Source organism: Pterocles gutturalis, unplaced genomic scaffold, assembly GCF_000699245.1.
Source record: "Pterocles gutturalis isolate BGI_N339 unplaced genomic scaffold, ASM69924v1 scaffold17571, whole genome shotgun sequence".
Lineage (NCBI taxonomy): Eukaryota > Metazoa > Chordata > Aves > Pterocliformes > Pteroclidae > Pterocles > Pterocles gutturalis.
In genome coordinates, this window is record NW_010098187.1 from 16,848 (window position 1) to 34,916 (window position 18,069).

Genomic DNA, 18,069 nt, shown 5'->3' on the forward strand with positions numbered 1-18,069 from the left:
CCTATGCCCTTTACTGGAAGGAGACTGAAATTTGTGCAATTGCTGGCAGAGTATATGCAAAGTACACTCCTCCTTACTCCTAGTCCAAAGCTCTCACATGGTATCTCTGAGGAAAGAAGCATCACCATTGCACTGTATATGCTTTCCTGCTGGACCAGATAATTCTTTCCAGATGCCACACGCCAGTTAGCATCTAACGAGTCGTGTAATTCCCGTGGTTATCAGAGATGTCACCTGTCCTTGAAAGCTGATTCACACGTAGTGGTATGACCCATGTACTCATATGCACTGAAGGTCTCAGCAGTACTTGACACTACAACACAGAAAAGATTAGAGTCTTCAGCTGTGAGATTATCAACAAATTACTGCTGCATGGTGATTCTTCATGACTCCTCCATGTGCCTGGAGAAGCATTTGTCTGAAAAGTCTTTTTATTTGAAATGTGGTGATGTTTTGGCATCACCACAGTGCTGACAGTTGTTCAAGGTTCCCCTCAAAGCTACCCAAAAGAGGAAGGGCTGTACTCATGTCTAGCCTTAGCTGTAGAAAGCAGTTCTAGCAAAGGAAGAGGCACATTTGTCATTACTGTGAGTCCTTCAGGCAAGATGAATACTAACCATTGAATTGCCTGCAAGTCATTTGTGCTGGTTAATGCTCACTTGGAAAACAAGCTCTGTGTCCAGAAGCGGAATCCTAGATAGTATAGCCCGGGTTTTGTTATGTAAAGCCTCAGTTTATATGGCCACAGTGATAATTCCCAATCCCAACCTCTGAGACATTGTACAATGCAACACAGAGGAGGCAAAGTACAGGTTCACATCCTCCTTTGCACTAATTTTTCTAGCTTTTATAGCATATAAGAATTTTCACCTATTTTTTTGCTAATACAGTATGTAATTACTTCAGTAAGAACAATATAGTGAAATAATCTGTTTGATATTTTTATTTTAATTTAGCATCTATGCAAATCAGGAGCCAAACCTAGCCAAAGGAGACTATTATCTGGCTATACATACCCAGAAATGTGAGAGTCTCAGCATAGGATGCCTGGTTTTAAAAAGGCCATTTTCTTCAACCTGGGATAACAATATCTGCTGCAACTATTTCTCTAAGATAAAATTGACAAATACAGTGTTTCCAAAGACCACTGGCCATTCAGACAAATGTAGATATCATTACTGCCACCTATTGTTACAAGTAGAGAATTGACAATATTGTCATAATTCTATTTTTCCCAAATATAGATAAAATTGGAAAATAACAAGCTCGTTTCAGTTGAGGTATTTGTAAATAAGATTGTTTTGGTGCCTTCTTTGACAGCTTTATTTTCAGAGTGATATAAAATTGGCTAGTACAAGTGCTAAGAAAATCCAAGATCTTCAAGGACACCTGGTAGAAAATAGCTCTAAACTGAAAAGGAACCATAGGCACCATAAAGCTCAGCATCACAGCAACATATTTCTATATATCTAGGTACTACAATCCCAAGCCTTGAGCCAGATGTCCAGACACTCTTTTGAGGTACATAGGAAGAGGTAGCAATTTCAGAGGTATTTGTTAGCAAGACATTTTTGACACTTTTGCTTGTCATAATTATTAGAGCAATTATATCTTGCATGCACACCAGAAAATGGTCTTGTTGCCACACATGTTGTCACACAGAAGGAAAAGACTGTGTGATAATGGGCTGGGTGATAAGATTGTGATGAGTATCATATGAATGCATGTTACCAGATAATTAGTTGGAAGTAGTTATAGATTTTTTTGTTTCTGCATTAAAACCCCAGGAGTGGGAATTGCAGAAAAAGCAAAAGACTTCAAGTAAAAGAGAAGATTTTAAATAGGAAGACCCAATAAAAATATTTTGTTTTGTTTTGGTTGGTTGTTTTGTTTTGCTTTGTATTGTTGGTTTTTTTTGGTTTTTTTTGTTTTTTTTGCAAGGCCACCTGACTTGTTGGGTACCTCAGGTTCATGAGTAATGCATCACAGATTAATAACAAAACTAAATATTTCTGATTGGTGGGAAATATATTATTTGGGATTACATTGATAGAATATCGACAAAGGTTTTTCAATTTCGTGGAATGATTTTCAAATCCTGAAAACTTTACTCATTTTCTTTCACACACAATTCTGTGGAATTCTATTAATTTCTAGATTTAGAAGTTGCCTTAATGAGTACTGTGAGAATTAAACATGTAATTAAAATATTATAAAAGGATTAAGACATGTCATAAAACCAGACTACATTTCAAGTTTTAATGTTTGTTAATCTGAGCCTTTCTTGAAGGAAAGAAAGAGTTAATCCTTCTAGGACATCTGGTACCTACCTATCCACATGCATATACTTGAAAAAAAATCCTATCTTCTACTGGAATTTGATTATTCTGAAACTAAAGAACTCTGAGATTCTTACTACGATTTTGTTTTAGTATTATTGAACCTTTCTTGAGACTAGGAAAGATGTTGGTCAGGAACAAAAAGCTAAAAAGATTAATGAGGTACGAGGTGTTGATGAAAGGAAGAGAGAATGCCTCAGACCTCATTAAGGTCATTGCTTGAGCAAGCACCCTTTGTAGGTGCTCTGCACAGTTCAGTTCTGGGGGATACGTCATTTCTATGCTTCCCTTATAGAAGCAAAACATCTCTGACCAAGTTCGTTCTTTGGCTGCACAGTGGCCAGTATATATTCACTTTTCCTTCAACCAAAGCTCCAACAAATTTGCCATAAGAAAACCTCACTATCTATGCACTCAGAGTCTTTACAAAGTACACATCTTGCAGTTGTGTATTATTTGTGAATCTAAATGTCAAGTAGGAAGGAAATAAAGTCTCCATCTACAAAAATCAGAATTTGTTCACATTACTTTCCATAATCAGGAGAAACGCCATTATAATATACGACATGGTTCACATCAGTGCTCTGATACAGTGGTAAATCTCATGTGGACTCAAATAATCCATAGCTGAAACATATTTCCCAACTCATTGCCATTTTTATGGCTGTTAAGAACTGTTAAACAGCTAATATTAATCTTAATGAAAATTGTCCAGCACTTCTCATGTCACATTGGTTTACTATTGTGTGGCAGGTGTATGTTTGTGATGTAATGTGAAACATTGGTGTGACTAACTTAACCTAAAAAACCTAATGAAAAATGAAAGTCTCTAGTCAGATATATTCTGAAGTGTATAAATGGGTTATGAGCAAATAATTGAGACTAATATTTGAGAGTACCAGGTACTCAGTAAACTGAGGTTATTGGAGTTATCCCTGCATGACTTCAGGTTGTTATCCAGAAGCTGATGCTTTTTGCCATGTTTTCTTAATGGTAGAAGCTACCTTCTGGACTTTAACACTTGCATCTAATGAAGACTCTTAGTCTTTGTATAGCATTCCCTGTATCCAAGAATACAACCAATGCTCACTTTCAGTTGGGACTATTTTGACAAAGAGAAGGCAAACAGGATCAGAAAAGAGGATAGTGAAGGTCATTTAAGTTAAAAACTAGGTAAAGTGATTTTCTGTGATCTTAACAGAATTTTCTTTATCCCAGTGAAAATAGTAACTTTAAACTAGTATTTCTGCATAAGGAAAAAAAATAATACAAGGAATGAGCTGCATAATTAAGAAAAAGAAAGATTTACCTAAGACTTTACAATCAGTATTTCAAGGTTTATCCTACACAACATACAATTAGTTTGCCAGCACTCAAGAGAAATGAGTAGGAGAAACCTTTATTAGGGTGGAAATAACATCTGTAAAGGCCAATGTAATCCTTGCATTGACTACAAGGACCTTTACCTGGATCTTGCTTCTTCTAAATACTTACTAAAATATAAAATCCATCTACTTTAATTTCTCAGTTGGGTATTTTGAAATACTCTTTGAAAAAAAAACCCAAAAAAACAACACCACCTTAGCAGTGTGCAAAGGCATCAGCTGCTTAACTGTAAGCCGATAAATTTTAGTGATACACGCATAAATATGGGCTCGCTACCTTCTGACTGAGATGAACATATCTTGTGACCAATGGAGTTTTGTTGCCAGTAGGCTGAAGGCACTACCACTGCCCTGAGAGGAGGTTTGTAATGACCTGCAGTGCTAGTTGCGGTTTATAGGAAGCTACTCAGATGCTGCTCCTGACCTAAGTGTGGAGAAAGCCCTCTTTACTCTCTGCAGAACTTGCCTATACCTATAGACAGGATTATGGGAAAAATTCAGGTAGGAAGGGACCTCAGGAAGTCTCTTGTCCAACCTTTTGCTTAAAGCATGATCTCATATGACATCAGACCAGGCTTCTCAGGGATTTATGTAGTCATGTCTTGAAAAACTCCAGGGAGGGTGACCACACAGTCCCTCTGGACAGCCTGTTCCACTGCTTGTCTGTCCCCATGGTGAAAATTTCCCTTTATATCCTGTCTGAACCTCATTTTTTTCAACTTACACCTACCTGTTCACAGGCTAGATTCTGTTTTTGGAACCAAGGTGAGCACATGTCTTCTGTCTACTAAAATAAAAGCAGTTAAGATTTGCTTTTAAAAATACAAGACTTAATTTCATGAGCTTGTACACAACTGAGTTTTCTCTGCAAGTTAGCTTTAGTTATTGAAGAGTTGAAACCTTAACAGTCCTTGTTCAGAGAAAACCAATCGTCATTAAAAAGTGGAAATACTCCTAATAAGCCATGCTAGTAAAACTGCTATCAGATGAAATGCTCATAGATATTACTGTGGGATTTTAGAAGCTCAAGTGAATGGAAATGTGATAATACATTAAAACTTGCTCTGAGCCAGTAAGGCAAAGAGCGACATTCGTAAAGTTGAAAGAATGTACTTTGGATTTTTTCTGATACCAAATAGAGGGTTAGGAGCAATTACACATGTGAATTCAGACCTATCCAGAATTCTTATAACTGAAATATTTCCTCTGATAATATTAAAAAGAGCATCTGTGTTGGAAATACCTTAAACCTTTTGATGAAATAAGGAGAAAATACAAGCAAAAGCAAAAAATCACAAATTTAAACAATGCAGAAACCAAGCGTGCTGCAAAATATGAAAGCAGAATAAAACAGATAGGCAGTGCTAGTTTTTACTTCTCACAGGCTTAAGGAAAAGCATAGATCTTGTGTTTGGCCTTATTATTGCTGTGATTCAAAAAGGTGAAGTTAAGCCAGCATCTCTGCTTGTTGTAGAAGTGCTCTCCTAAATCAATCAGATTAATCTCAGCTGGAGGAACTCTATGTGATAGTTCTGTTATTCACATCAATGGCTAGATCTTTGTTTAAGCCTCTGGTCATTGTTTAACCCCTACTGGCAGCAACCCCCACACAGCCACTCGCTCACTCCCTTGTCCCGGTGGGATGGGGAGGAGCATCAGAAAAGAAAAGTGAGAAAACTTATGAGTTGAGATAAAGACAGTTTAATAGGACAGCAAAGGAAGAAATAATAATAATAATAATAACAACAATAATGGCAATAATAATTATAATAAAAAACAACAACAAAATGAGTGATGTACAGTGCAATTTTTCACCACCCGCCAAATGACGTTCTGCCAGTCCTGAGATGCAATCGCAGCCTCCCCGCAGTTTATATACTGAGCATGACATCATATGGTATGGAATATCCCTTTGGTCAATTTGGGTGTGCTGTCCTCGCTATACTCCTTCCCAGCTTCTTGTGCACCTCCTCGCTGTCAAAGCGTGGGAAGCTGAGAAGTCCTTGAGTTAGTGTAAGCAGGACCTAGCAACAACTAAAACATCAGTGTGTTATTAGATGTTATTCTCTCATCACACAGCACGATACCAGCTACTAGGAAGAAAATTAACTCTATCCCAGCTGAGACCAAGATAACTCTGAGGCATTTTAAAGCAAATATGTCTTGTAGTAATCAACTTGAGTTTAATTGTTATTTGTATAAATGAAACCCTGTTTAGTTTACTTCAGTTTTATGAAGTATGAACCTTGCTTTCATGTTCCAAAAGCAAATAGAAAAGTTCTATTGACCATCTCGATACTATTTATTATTTGATATGCCTGTCACATTGCATCTTACAGATCTTTCCTGTTAACTAAACAACCCTAATTTGTTTGTTCTTTACCCGCAGGGAATTTTTTGTTCAGCCTTCCCCAGATCTTTGACTGTTTTCTTTCAGGTGTTATGAAATAAAGTAACATGAATGACCTGCCTTTATTTTAAATTACAGTATAATACCTTTTTTCAATATTTTTCAGTAACCTACTTAGAAATAGTTGTTATCAATGTGAAGAGGTCGTCAATGAACCAGAGATTACTTTTATTCCATAAGAATACTGGGTAATTCATGGTTGATTTCACCAACCACACACCTTTCATTTCTAGATCAATGTTTCAAGTCCAGTCAATATCAATAGAGACCAAAAGTTACACTGCTCAGGTAGCTAATTCTTAGCAGTACATGTGAAATGTTTTTGGAGATAGTTCTGGATTTTAAGCTTGAGAGCAAATGACATAATTACATGTTTTTCAGTCTTCTTTTCTATGACTCTTTGACCTACATAAGGGACACAAAAGTGTGACCTCTGTAGGGTTATTTATGGTTGTTAATCCCGACAAGTAATTCAGTTTCTCTCCTGATGTACATATATAATTTGTGTCTGTTCTTCATTTTATATGGCACTGGCAATATAATCACTTAGCTTTGCTCACTCTTACTGAGATTTCTCAGAGTCCTCTTCAGGTGAAATAAACTTCATTTTTTACCACTTCACATAGCTAATAAATATTGTGTTACACTTCTCCAGTGCTGAACTGCAGAGCATTTAAATTTTAACTTCCTTTCATGCTGAAGGCAGGCTATTTATTCCTACTGTTTTCTTCATGAGCATTCAAGCCCCGTGACAGAATTTAACATATGGAAGCTCTGACTAGCTTTCAACTACAATGGACTATACCAAAGACAAACTAAATTCCATATATACAGTTCTCTCCCAGGTCTCTTCAATCTTTCACGAATTTCCTTGTAGTCAAAAGGAGAAGGAATAAGAATGATGGACTTTGAACCTGGATACACTATTTTTCATAGACTCACTGACTAATTCAGGCTGGAAGGGACCTCCAGAGGCCTCTAGGCTAATCTTCTGCCCAAAGCAGGGTCAGCCTTAAGATCAGACCAGGTTGCTTGGGGTTTATCCAGTCAGGTCTTGAAAAATTCCAAGGATGAAGACTGCACAACTTCTCCACTTTGTAAATTAGAAATCTGCTTCTACGCCACTTAGTAACACCAGAAGGAAATGTTGATGGAAGGGTTGATTAAAACTGCAGATACTGGAACCTGAGTCCTTTATAATCATTGTGAACCTTTCCATGGAGTTCAGGGGACTCTGGTATATTCAGTAAACATGAGTTGAGCCACACTCACGGCTTTCCTCCTTGCAGAGGGGATGTCTTCAAGCACTGGATGCCCACTAGGCCTAGTTATTATAGAAGACACAAAAAGATTATAAATCGTTCTTTCCTACTTGGAAATTATGTGCATCACCTTCTTACTGTACTTTCATCCATCAGGCAGCTTTAGTTTGACATTTGTAGCTAAAGCATTCAAGAAAGCTAGAAATGGGTTTCATGAGCAGTATCAACAAGTTAATTAGTTAAACTGTGATTTTTTTTCCCAGTTTTTACACTAGTCTACACCTCTGAGTTTCTTCAGACAGCTGTTATATTAGTTATGCCTAGTCCTGTCCCTGAGCAAAGACTTTGAATGTTTTTCTACTTCTGTTTCTATGTTGCTTTGATTTTTCTGTGTATGATTTTTCTGTGTTGGAGTAGCACTGGTGCAGACTGAGAAAGCTGTATTTAAGAAATCAGTGTCAAGAACACTGCCATAACTCTGCTGGTCATTGTTTTCTGAATTCACTAAGAGGACAGCCCAGGGCTCTTCTGAATCCAGACTGTGAGTTTGCTCTTTGCAAAAGTCCTTCAATTTCTCTTATGAGCTCTTTCAAGGTATTTGGATTATGAAATGAATGTTTCAATTCATTCTCTTAGCTAGGGATATGCATAACAGGAAAACCCTGAAGTTAAGGTGCTGAATTTCACACCCTGTTGTTTGAACATGCTTGCTAGGGGGGAAAATGTTTTCTGAAAAAAGTATGTGTAGTCAAAACAGAATTTAACTTAATTAACATGTTTGAATGCAAACTGCTTAACTGAAGAGGTTTTATCTTTTAAATTCACGTCCTTACCTAAACAGTGTTTTTACTGTTTAAATGAATTTAACTGTAGTATTTTTTTAAGGGAACTAGCTGTCTTTTGTATAACAGATGCTGCAAGCCCTCCATTCTGAATATAACCAGTAATTTTAGTTGCAATGCTCCTGCCAAGTCTTCCCATTGACTGTGTTGAACCCTCCTTGCCCTATATGTAGCAGGCAGCAGTCAGGGCAAGGGCAGAGCAGAGGCCTCGTTCCTCTGCAGTCTTTGGAGCTTTCAACAGGATGCTTCTGGAGAGGAGAGCTTTTAGTGCCACACTGTAAAACAGGAATAACCAGATAACAGAGTGCTGCTGGAAAATCAGCTCTTTTGATGGTGACCCTGCGCTTTGCTTTCTCACCTGCCATGTGAATCTATGCATCATGTGCATCTTCAGGCAAGTGATCCCAAAGCAGCAGCATCTTACTTAAGAAACTTGTTCACCTTCTGGCTTTAGTTAGCCCATAACTTTCATTGTCTGTAAAAGCAGTTTAAAATAGCCTGTTTTGAGACCTGAGACCCAGTTATGACTCTACCAAGTTGCCTCAGGGATAGGGGAGTTGGGCTGCTCTGCAGAAGGCACTTGACCCTGTTGTTCCTGCCCCCAGCTACCATCCTGCCTCTGCACAAAAGGAGCAAAGTCAGCAGAGCCTACAGTAGGGAAAATCCCTTAGGTAGGAAAGGCTTTATGGTCTCTGTGCATCTGTACCAAGTATCAGCCATTGCCTGAATTAGTCACAGAAAGATAAACACAGATCTAATTTTACCACTTTCTGAACATTACAGATGCAACTGCATGAAAAATATATTTGATGAGACATACAGTTGTCAAGCGGATTTGTCGATGTCTTTTCTGGTGGCAATAAAAATGTAAAGTCTATTTAATGGTGCAATACCATAGCAGATATTCAAATTGTTTAAACTTGTCTTCTTCAAAAAAAAAGATAGAAAAGGCACAGACTTGTAATGAGCAATCCCTGTGTGCTGCATTGTTATACACATGGCAGTAGCTCATAAAGCTGAATTTTTCCTTTTGATTGGTTTTATTATCAGTGAAGTACTAATGCTTGTAGCATTACAGTTCTTAATTTTTATTTTCTTAAACTGGGGAAAACAGTTTGTAGTGATGTTGAATCTATCACTGGTTTTAGGAAGCCACTGGAAGGCCCTAATGTCCTTGCATGTGACCCCCAATCTTTTTAGCCACGTGACAAGAGCAGAGTCAGATTGTCCTTGTTAAACTCTGTGAAGAACAAGTTTGAAACATTTAATTCAACAGTCAAAACTATGATGTGTTTATTTCAATTGAAAGTCCTTGCTGTATTTTCAAGTCACGGATTAACCACAAAAACTGTTCAACATGAAATCACAGTTCCAACTCTTATCAGAAAACAGTTATCAAAACCCAGAAGTTGTTTTGTTACTAGCAAATATATTTGACACCAGCTGAACAGTAGCTCTTCCAAAAACTGTCTCATCAATTGAGAGTTTAAATAGAACATCGCATACGAAAATATGTATAATTTCCTACAAAAATGAAACCAAGTTTTATAATATAAGCAAAGATATTTAATCTTACAGTTCACAACTTCACCCACATTAAATCAGAGGAAGGAGAGGTTTTGATATGGTGAATGATATGACAAGTGACTATAGGGGAGAGGAAAGAGACAAGTCAGAGTTCAGAGGTTTGTGGGTGACATGGGCTCTAGGGGAGATTTCACCTTATATTACAGATATAACTAGAACTGTTGCTGAATCAGGCAATTATAGATAGCCTGTAAGTTGTACAGAAGAAATACAGTATTTCACACTGAAATATTGTTACAATTTTAAATTTCCATTCCAGATGGTAATTCACAGTGAGATCCTTTTCCTTACACAGACACATACACATCCTACGTTATTTCCAGATGTGCAGGGAATGATTCAAGGTAATTTCTTATTTACCCAATATTTCCCCAGCTGCTGCTACACAAATTGTAAAGGTAATCTTAACGTACTTCACAATTTTGTATGATTCTCAGGAAGGGCTGGAAAGCATGGAATTCAGAATACTAAACTGTAAGCTCCCTTCTTTAGTCAATACAGGTGTGGAGTTTGGGTGATGACTGAATTCATGTCATGCAAGCAATATACGTATTACAATTGCTATTACTATCTTATTCCTGTATGATATTTACTTCAAAAGTCATTCTCTAATTAATTTTTTTTTTTTAGAAAAAGTGTTCTGGTGTAACACATTTTCCTTTTGCAACATTTCCCTTTTTTTCTTTATTCCATTTGTGTGCATATTGAACAAAACTTGTTAGCAAAATCTAAGTATGTCATAGTATGTGTTTCAGTCAGGACGGGATTTCCTAGAAAATGTTTAAATGGAATAATCAAGCCATCTCTTGGCTAAAAGAAATTACACAGGTTGAAGTGTTTGGAGTTCATTTGCAGACCTACCCAACAGCTTATTTTAACAGTTTACTGTGCCTTTTCTTTTGAGATAAGTGGAAAATTCAGCCCACAGGGCAAATGTTTTGCTCAAGGTGGACACATCTCCCACTCTGGCAGTGCCACACCAGGAGCACGGCTTTGAAACTGCATGAACTACGAGTTGGTGGTGAAAAGGCAGAGCCACACAGCACTGCCACATCACACTCACCAAGCTGCAGGGTGAGCCAAGCCAGGGACCGATCCAGGCTGGCAAAGGGAAGAGATGAGTCTCCCTAGGACAGGTCTGCACCATGAGCAACGATGCTGGACCAAAAAAGAGGGTGGGAATGCCCAGTGGTGGTGGAGAAAAAACTGTCTTCATCCCTTCTGACAGCAGCATGAATATATGTCAACAGAAAATTATCCTGAATGTGTAGCTCTCTAGGGCAATATTGATGCCTGGTCCCAAAAATGGCAGAGTTGAGCTGATGTATCAGCACATCATAATCTCCATCCTCCCTTATCCCTGCTCCTTTCCTCAGCATAGTACCTGCTGTTACAGACAGCCAACTGGGGATTGGATTTGGGGGGCTAAAAAGGAGAGCTGTGAGACTTACCTCATTAGCATAAGATAGCCAGCAAAACTCTACAGTAGGTGGGTGATCGTGCATGTGAGCATGGCAGATTAGCAGGGCCTGGCAGAAAGGGTAGATCACCAATGTTTCTAATTAAACAAATTCTTAGGTCTGTCAAATGTAGAGTCCCTGATGCAATCAGACACTTCCTAGATGCAAATCTTCTATTTTGTTGTTCCCACTGCTATAAAGAATAGAGTACATTATCTTGAAAACCAAATCCATCTCAGTGCTAACCATATGAAAACAAAACCACATGAATGTGAATGAACAAAACCACATGTTTTTTCAGGGCAGTAAAAAGATTTAGATAAACATAATTTGCCTTTACTTATGATATGGTTTTCTCTGGTTTTGTAATGATTTAAGTGACTTGGCCCTCATACCCAGGTGGGAAAAACTTTAAAATCACAGGTTGTCTTTGGGTATGAAGTGTAACACATTCCTTAACTTATTTTACAGGGACATCAAACCTGACAACATACTACTGGATGAGCATGGTAAGTGAATATAGACTACTTTCTCTCAGATACCTCCAATTCTTGAGATCTCAGTGACATGCTCATGACATGCTTTGTAAATCAGCCTCAGATGTTGGATTCCTACCTGAATCTGGACTTTCTCTGCAAAGTTCTTCTGTCCATCTTGTGGATTTTTGCAATTTCCCCTCCTACTGAAAAAAAAAAAAATGCTGATCTGACGTTTGCAAGACTTGAAGAAGAAGGAATTTAATATGAATTGAGATCACCAGGGACACCTGATTAAAAAAAAAGTTAATATTTTATTAACAGAATTCCTGTGAATCACCACAATCTCTTTTTAGGGACCTACCAGGAGAATAGTACACCTGCAGACAAGTGGTGAAACAACCATGCTTCTCTGGACTTGCAGACAGACCTTGGTCAGCAGACTTAATTAGCTCATGAGTTCTTTGTTCACAGACCTGTGATGTGGTTGGGAGATGTAACTCTCTCAACCTGCAAAAGGGTCCACACACTTCATTCAACTCATTAAACGAGGTGACAGGAGAACAGGTGTCTACCGTGCTTGTCACCACAGGCTTCCTTTGCAGATAACTGAAAGACATATACATGCTTATATCATTGATCTCTTCTGGATGTCTGCACTATACACCAGTATCTATTTCTCTTTGGTGATTAATATCTAGGAAGTTTTGAGTAAAAATATAGATATCAACCTTATAGATGTACATTTTGCAAGATGAATGCTATCCTTGAAGTCCATAAAAGCTTTGATTTAAGCTGCAACACGGTACCACCATTTTTAGGGAATCATCAGATTTCATGTAAAGGAAAAATATGTTGAATATGTGCCCCATAAATATGTTACACAAAATGTTATGGAATTGGACATGCACAATATTTAGGACAGAGATTTTGTCTCAGTGAGTTAGATTTTTTTGACCTCACTGAAGAAACCTGTTTTGGCTGAAGTCAAAGTGAGGTGTTATGCCATTTACATTGCCTTACATCTTCAAGCGGTTAAACTGACTGACTTTCACAACATTTACCAGGATTACAGATTATAGATATTCCTGCTCATTAAGACTAGTTTCACTGCTATTTATCTGTATGGCTTAGGGAACTTACCTCAGGAATGCACAAGTAGTGAAAACAGAGGATTTTTCTTAACCTATAAAAATGATTTAATCTACAAAGAAAAAAACTCATTAAAATGTATACATTTTAAAAATCATTCTGGAAGGAATGCCTGAATTTTCCCACATACTTTTCAGCAAAGCCATATCTCAACACTGCTGACCACAGGTTCTGATGCATCAATGGAAATAAATATTTGATGACCACAAGAAGCCTCATGCTACATGAGAATGGGATAATCAGCTGCTTAAAACAGTGTTCAACCCTTACCAGAAGATTGCCTGGTCTCCTGGAGAGATTCTCCATCCCATAGAGGAGTCTCCTTTGAGGAGAGAAATTAAGGATGTTTTCAGGGTTCACTTTCTGAACTGGAATCAGCTTTCCCAGAAAGCTCTTCCTCTTGCAACTAGCACTAATCTCTAAATTTAGTAGTAGTGTGCTGTTCTGCTAACATGCATCTGAACCAGAATTATTCTAGTGATGATAGCTGAAGGGACTCCCTGATGGTTCAGGAGAGCTATCATTATTGTATTGTACAGAGAAAAGTGTTATAGAATACTCTTAATAACGGTATTCTGCTTCCAGTAGTATTTGTCTCGTTTTAATGGTTTAGAACAATGTAACTGAAATGGCAGTGTTTAGAACTGAAAACTGGCAAGTCTGGTCCATGTATTTTTTTCTGAAAAATATCAAAAAAGTTAAATATGTCTTTAAATCTTTCTATGATCTGTTAGCTAAGGAAAAACATGGGTGGCAAACAGATTAGTACATTGCCTTTTTTTCAGAGATTATAACATTATTTATACAGATATTTGATATTATTGATATTAACATTTCTGGTCATTCTGCAGAAACTACGAGATTCTACTTTGGCATCTGGGTTTTGCATTGTGCAGAGTGACCACACCATTGTTAACACTCTTGTCTACAGCAAATTTGCAAAGGTTTGATTTTCTCTCAGGCAAGTTTTTCAGGACATCATTTCATAAGGCCCAGCAAAGTCCCTGCTTGGTTTACAGAGGAAGAACTGTCTGCTGGGTCAGAGCCAAGACCTCAGCTGGTAATCTGCCACAGCCAGTGGCAAAAGGAGATACTAAAAATGGAGGGTGCCCTTTGCAACTTCTAGTCATCATGGTTCAGTGCTCCCCATCACCCACAATTTTTTTATTAGGATATTAGGGTAACTCTGTATATTCCCATTAGAATCTCGATGTACCTTTGTTAATGAATTTGTCTACTGCCTCTTTGAAGCTGCTGTTGATATTTGTCTCTACAACCTCCTGAAGCAACAAGCTGTGGAACTTCACCATCCTTCATGAAAAAAAAAAAAAAAAAAAAAGTTTACTGTTTTGAAACATTTTCCTTTCAAATACCATCCTCTACTTCTGGAATTGCTGGATTTGGTGAATAATTGCTTATAATCACAACCTTTGTGATATTCAAAAAATCCTTAGTGCTCTCCTGTCTCAGCGGAAGACCGCAGCTTTTTAAATTTCTCCTTACAAGACACTGCTCTGTTCCCTTTGCCCCTCTCTGTTGCCACAGATGGTGTTACAGATATACAGGCTTTCAGTTCCAGAGCAGAAGAGCAAACATACTGGATCAAAGACCCATCTAGTTGAGTTTCTTATCTCCAAGAGTTGTCAAAAAGTGAATGACAGAGCAGGATATAAAACGAGGAAAGTTTTTGTGGTACTTCCCCCGTGTACTCACCCAGACTCTAGCCTTAGGCATTTCCTGAGCTGGTTATGGTTCCCACTCATTTAATAACTTTCAGTGGTGCTTTCCATGTTTTTTCTGGTGCTTCCTTGAGTGGAGGGAATGTTTAGCATCCTTAACATCTTGTGTGGCAAATTGTCCTTAGCTTAAACATAGATTATGTGAAGACTCGCTACCTGTTTGTTCATTTTGGAGGTGCTATCTGCCAATAGCACTGAATGCCTCCTACTTCTAGTCTTGCAACTGCTTCCTGGTGGTTCTCCATATTGAAAACACAGACCTAATATTTCACTCTGAGCCTTAATAGGAGTAATTCTTTTTATTAGGGTTTGTTTGTTTTTTTAATAGACTGGATCTTTCCATGTATGTTAGTGATAATTTTGCTCGGTAACCATTTCTGTTATGAGAGAGCAAGGCAGATTCAAGCTGGCATTTGTGTGTGCCTCTTTATGTATCACTATATTGTTTTACGATCATCAGTTTTTCTTAAAACTCTATTTCCTTGACTACATGAGAATCTCAGCTCTCACTTGAAAACTAACAGCAAAATTGAAAAATGCAACCAATGAGCAATCCTGGTCTTTAAACAAAAAATAGGATTAAAAAACCACACATAAATTAAATATTTAGAATCCTGATGTTATCTTCTGAACAACAGAACTGACAATATTATTACTCTATAGTGATGTCTGGGAGAAATGAAGTCTCCACTAAGGAAGTACCTGGTGTAACTGCCTTAGGGCTGGTCCTCATCATGCCCACAGACAATTTTCAGGGACTGTATGTCATTTAACCTTCTGATGTTGGTTAACAAGATGAGTGTTCTCAGCGTAACTCATCCACCTGAAGCTATCTACGCTTTGAAAATATATTTGAAACTTTTACATGCCTCCCTGGCCATTAAACAGCCTACTCTTGAAACACACATCCTCGCTGAACCCATCTATTGCAGTACAATACGGTTTCTAACAATCTCCCTGGTGATTAGTGGCAGACTGACGAGTCACGCCAAGTTCACGTGGATACGAGCTTACACTTTTGTACATAGTACAGACGAACCCAGAGAGATACTTTTTAAATTGTTCATAGGGCTTGACCTTCTGAGAGCAAACCTGAATTTGCTCCAAAATGTTACTGTGTTGAGACTTCCCATCAGCTCTGATGCATGATGAGTCAGTGGCATTAACTCTAGTCCATTATTTCTTCTCTGCCCTCACATTCACCCCTTTTGGTTTCAGACTCTGAAAAATTCAGTGAGGTTTGAAGTCAGGTACATTTTCCTCTGCTAAGCTGTTAGTCAAGCAGCCTCAGCCACCTGTCAGGACTTTTAATTGTCATTACAATTTGTTCTCATTTACCAAAACTAAATAACAGTCCACATAAAGAGCATTTGCTGTTTACTTCAGATACTGGGATTTCAGGCCATGTGGAAGAGTGAGGCATAAAAGCTACACAGCACTTCTGACTTGCATGCATAAAGCTTCTCAAAGTCATAGACTGTGCTGCAGGTATTAACTTACAGGTTTCCCCACATTCCAGTGAAATATGTGCAGCCTGGGATGATTTGAAAAAGGCACTCTGCAGCAAGCCAGAGGAATGTGGTCATTTGCCTTTTCTTCCCTTTTCTCTACCATCATCTGATTATCATACGGGGTCATGCAGCCATGGGGATTAAGCAATGAGCTCTTAAAATGAATTTAGTTAGGTACTGCTGAATCTGTTGTGCACTGCTCTCCTTCACAGCTCTTCAAAGCCAAAACCAAGTTGAACTGATATACTGTTTAGTTCAATATTGTACCTGGTACCTGTGAAGGGAGGCAGGGCACAGTTTAGATGTCAGTTTAGACATTTAGCTGTCCACAATAATATTCAGAAAAGGAGACCAAGTACAAGGTGTGAAGCTCGGATGTGAAAACATCGCCATGAATTGGAATTTTAGAAACAGTATGAAGTAGCCAGCATCCCAGCATATTTACTGCAGCAATAGCAACCTTTTTTTCTCCTATATGTAACACCTGCGGTAAAAAAGATGGCTTAGAGGCTGATTATAAATAGAGAATTGAGGTCTAACTCTCTCGAAATATTCACATCAGGAATGAAAAACTTAAAAAACAAAACAAAAGTCACTGGGCTTAAAACAGTTGAAACAATTTAGCGGTGTGTCCAGGGAACCAGAACTCTGCCTCAACATCCCTCCAGCTCTCCTCCATTGCCAACAGGCATTGGGGGTTCATTCCCCACCACCACGTGCTCTGACTCCATCCCAGACACAGCCCCTCTCTGTGCTTCCAGATCCCACCAAGCGCTGTGTGCAGTCCCTGCAGCAACACAGCCATCTGCCTGCCTACAAAACACCTTCCTTTCCCTCCATAGCTAATTAACAGCACTCTAAGCAACAGGCAAAGGCTGCCTGCAGGCAGGCCATGGGCCATGGGGTGCCCACGCAATGGGGAAGAGCAAAGGTGGAGCTTTTCCAGCGGTCCAGACACAGCTCTGTACACACTGCTGTGTGTACAGGAGCTGCCCATTGCTGCTGTATCGACAGCAGGATGCAGAGAAGCTACGCAGAACCCATCTTCCCACTCCATCCCTTACCTTGCAGAAAGGCATTTTTACAAAAACCATCAACCAGTGTGTACAACATTTCGCATGTGCTATTTTGGTTTTGTTAAATGGGAAGAAATCTAATAATAAACAATGCACTGCAGGAGAAGCAATTTTCATTGCAAATCAACTGTTTGGATCAGTCTGAATGGATATTATGCGATAGGTGTTTTGCAACAGGCTATCATGCTGGCATTCTAATAGGGATCATCACTTACAATGTTGTCATTTACATGACAGAACTTTATATTTATCTGTCAAAAAAGAGAAAGTATTAGTCTGCCGAGATCCTTGCAGGATTTCATTCTACAGCATACATAGTTGCTTAAAAATACTGCCATGAGGTGTGTGAATGCAGTTCAATTATCTTTTTCAAGAAGTTGTCTGTTATTATGTTTTATTATTGAAGAAATAAACTGCAGACAGTCTATGCTTCAGCCCCCAAAAAGGAGGAATGCCACCTTGAAATGTGACAGCAGGCTAATTCTTGTTATGGCAGCCTAATACCTCCCACCCCTTATAAAGTGATCGCTTTCATCTGCTCACTGTTTTTGACTGTTGTGCACAGATGTCTTCCTGGGCTGGGTGTCTTAGGAGGAAAGTGTCAATAAATTGTAAGCAGGTTTTTTTTGAGAAAACTGCAGAAAGCATACAAACTTCTATTGTGTCACCCATTTGGAGAAATAGCTTTAATTTTGGCAGTGGGATGTGCCTTCTTCCTTTTTCCCTTCAAAAGCAGGTCAGATCTGGACAAATTAGGGTATTCCGAGAATTTCAGTTCACATGTGGGGCTGCAGACTTCTTGGAGGTTGGCAGATACATTTTCTGTGGGC

General features: G+C 38.5%; 1 protein-coding gene across 1 annotated transcript in view; it reads left to right on the forward strand.

Annotated features, from left to right (window-relative positions):
* Nucleotides 1–18,069, forward strand: part of STK32B (serine/threonine kinase 32B) — a gene marked incomplete at its 5' end in the record, with an annotated part of 56,266 nt that overhangs the window by 13,872 nt on the left and 24,325 nt on the right. Inside the window, one exon of the mRNA XM_010088112.1 lies at nucleotides 11,757–11,794. Coding sequence (XP_010086414.1) covers nucleotides 11,757–11,794 — 38 coding nt within the window. The remainder of the gene's footprint in view (nucleotides 1–11,756; nucleotides 11,795–18,069) is intronic.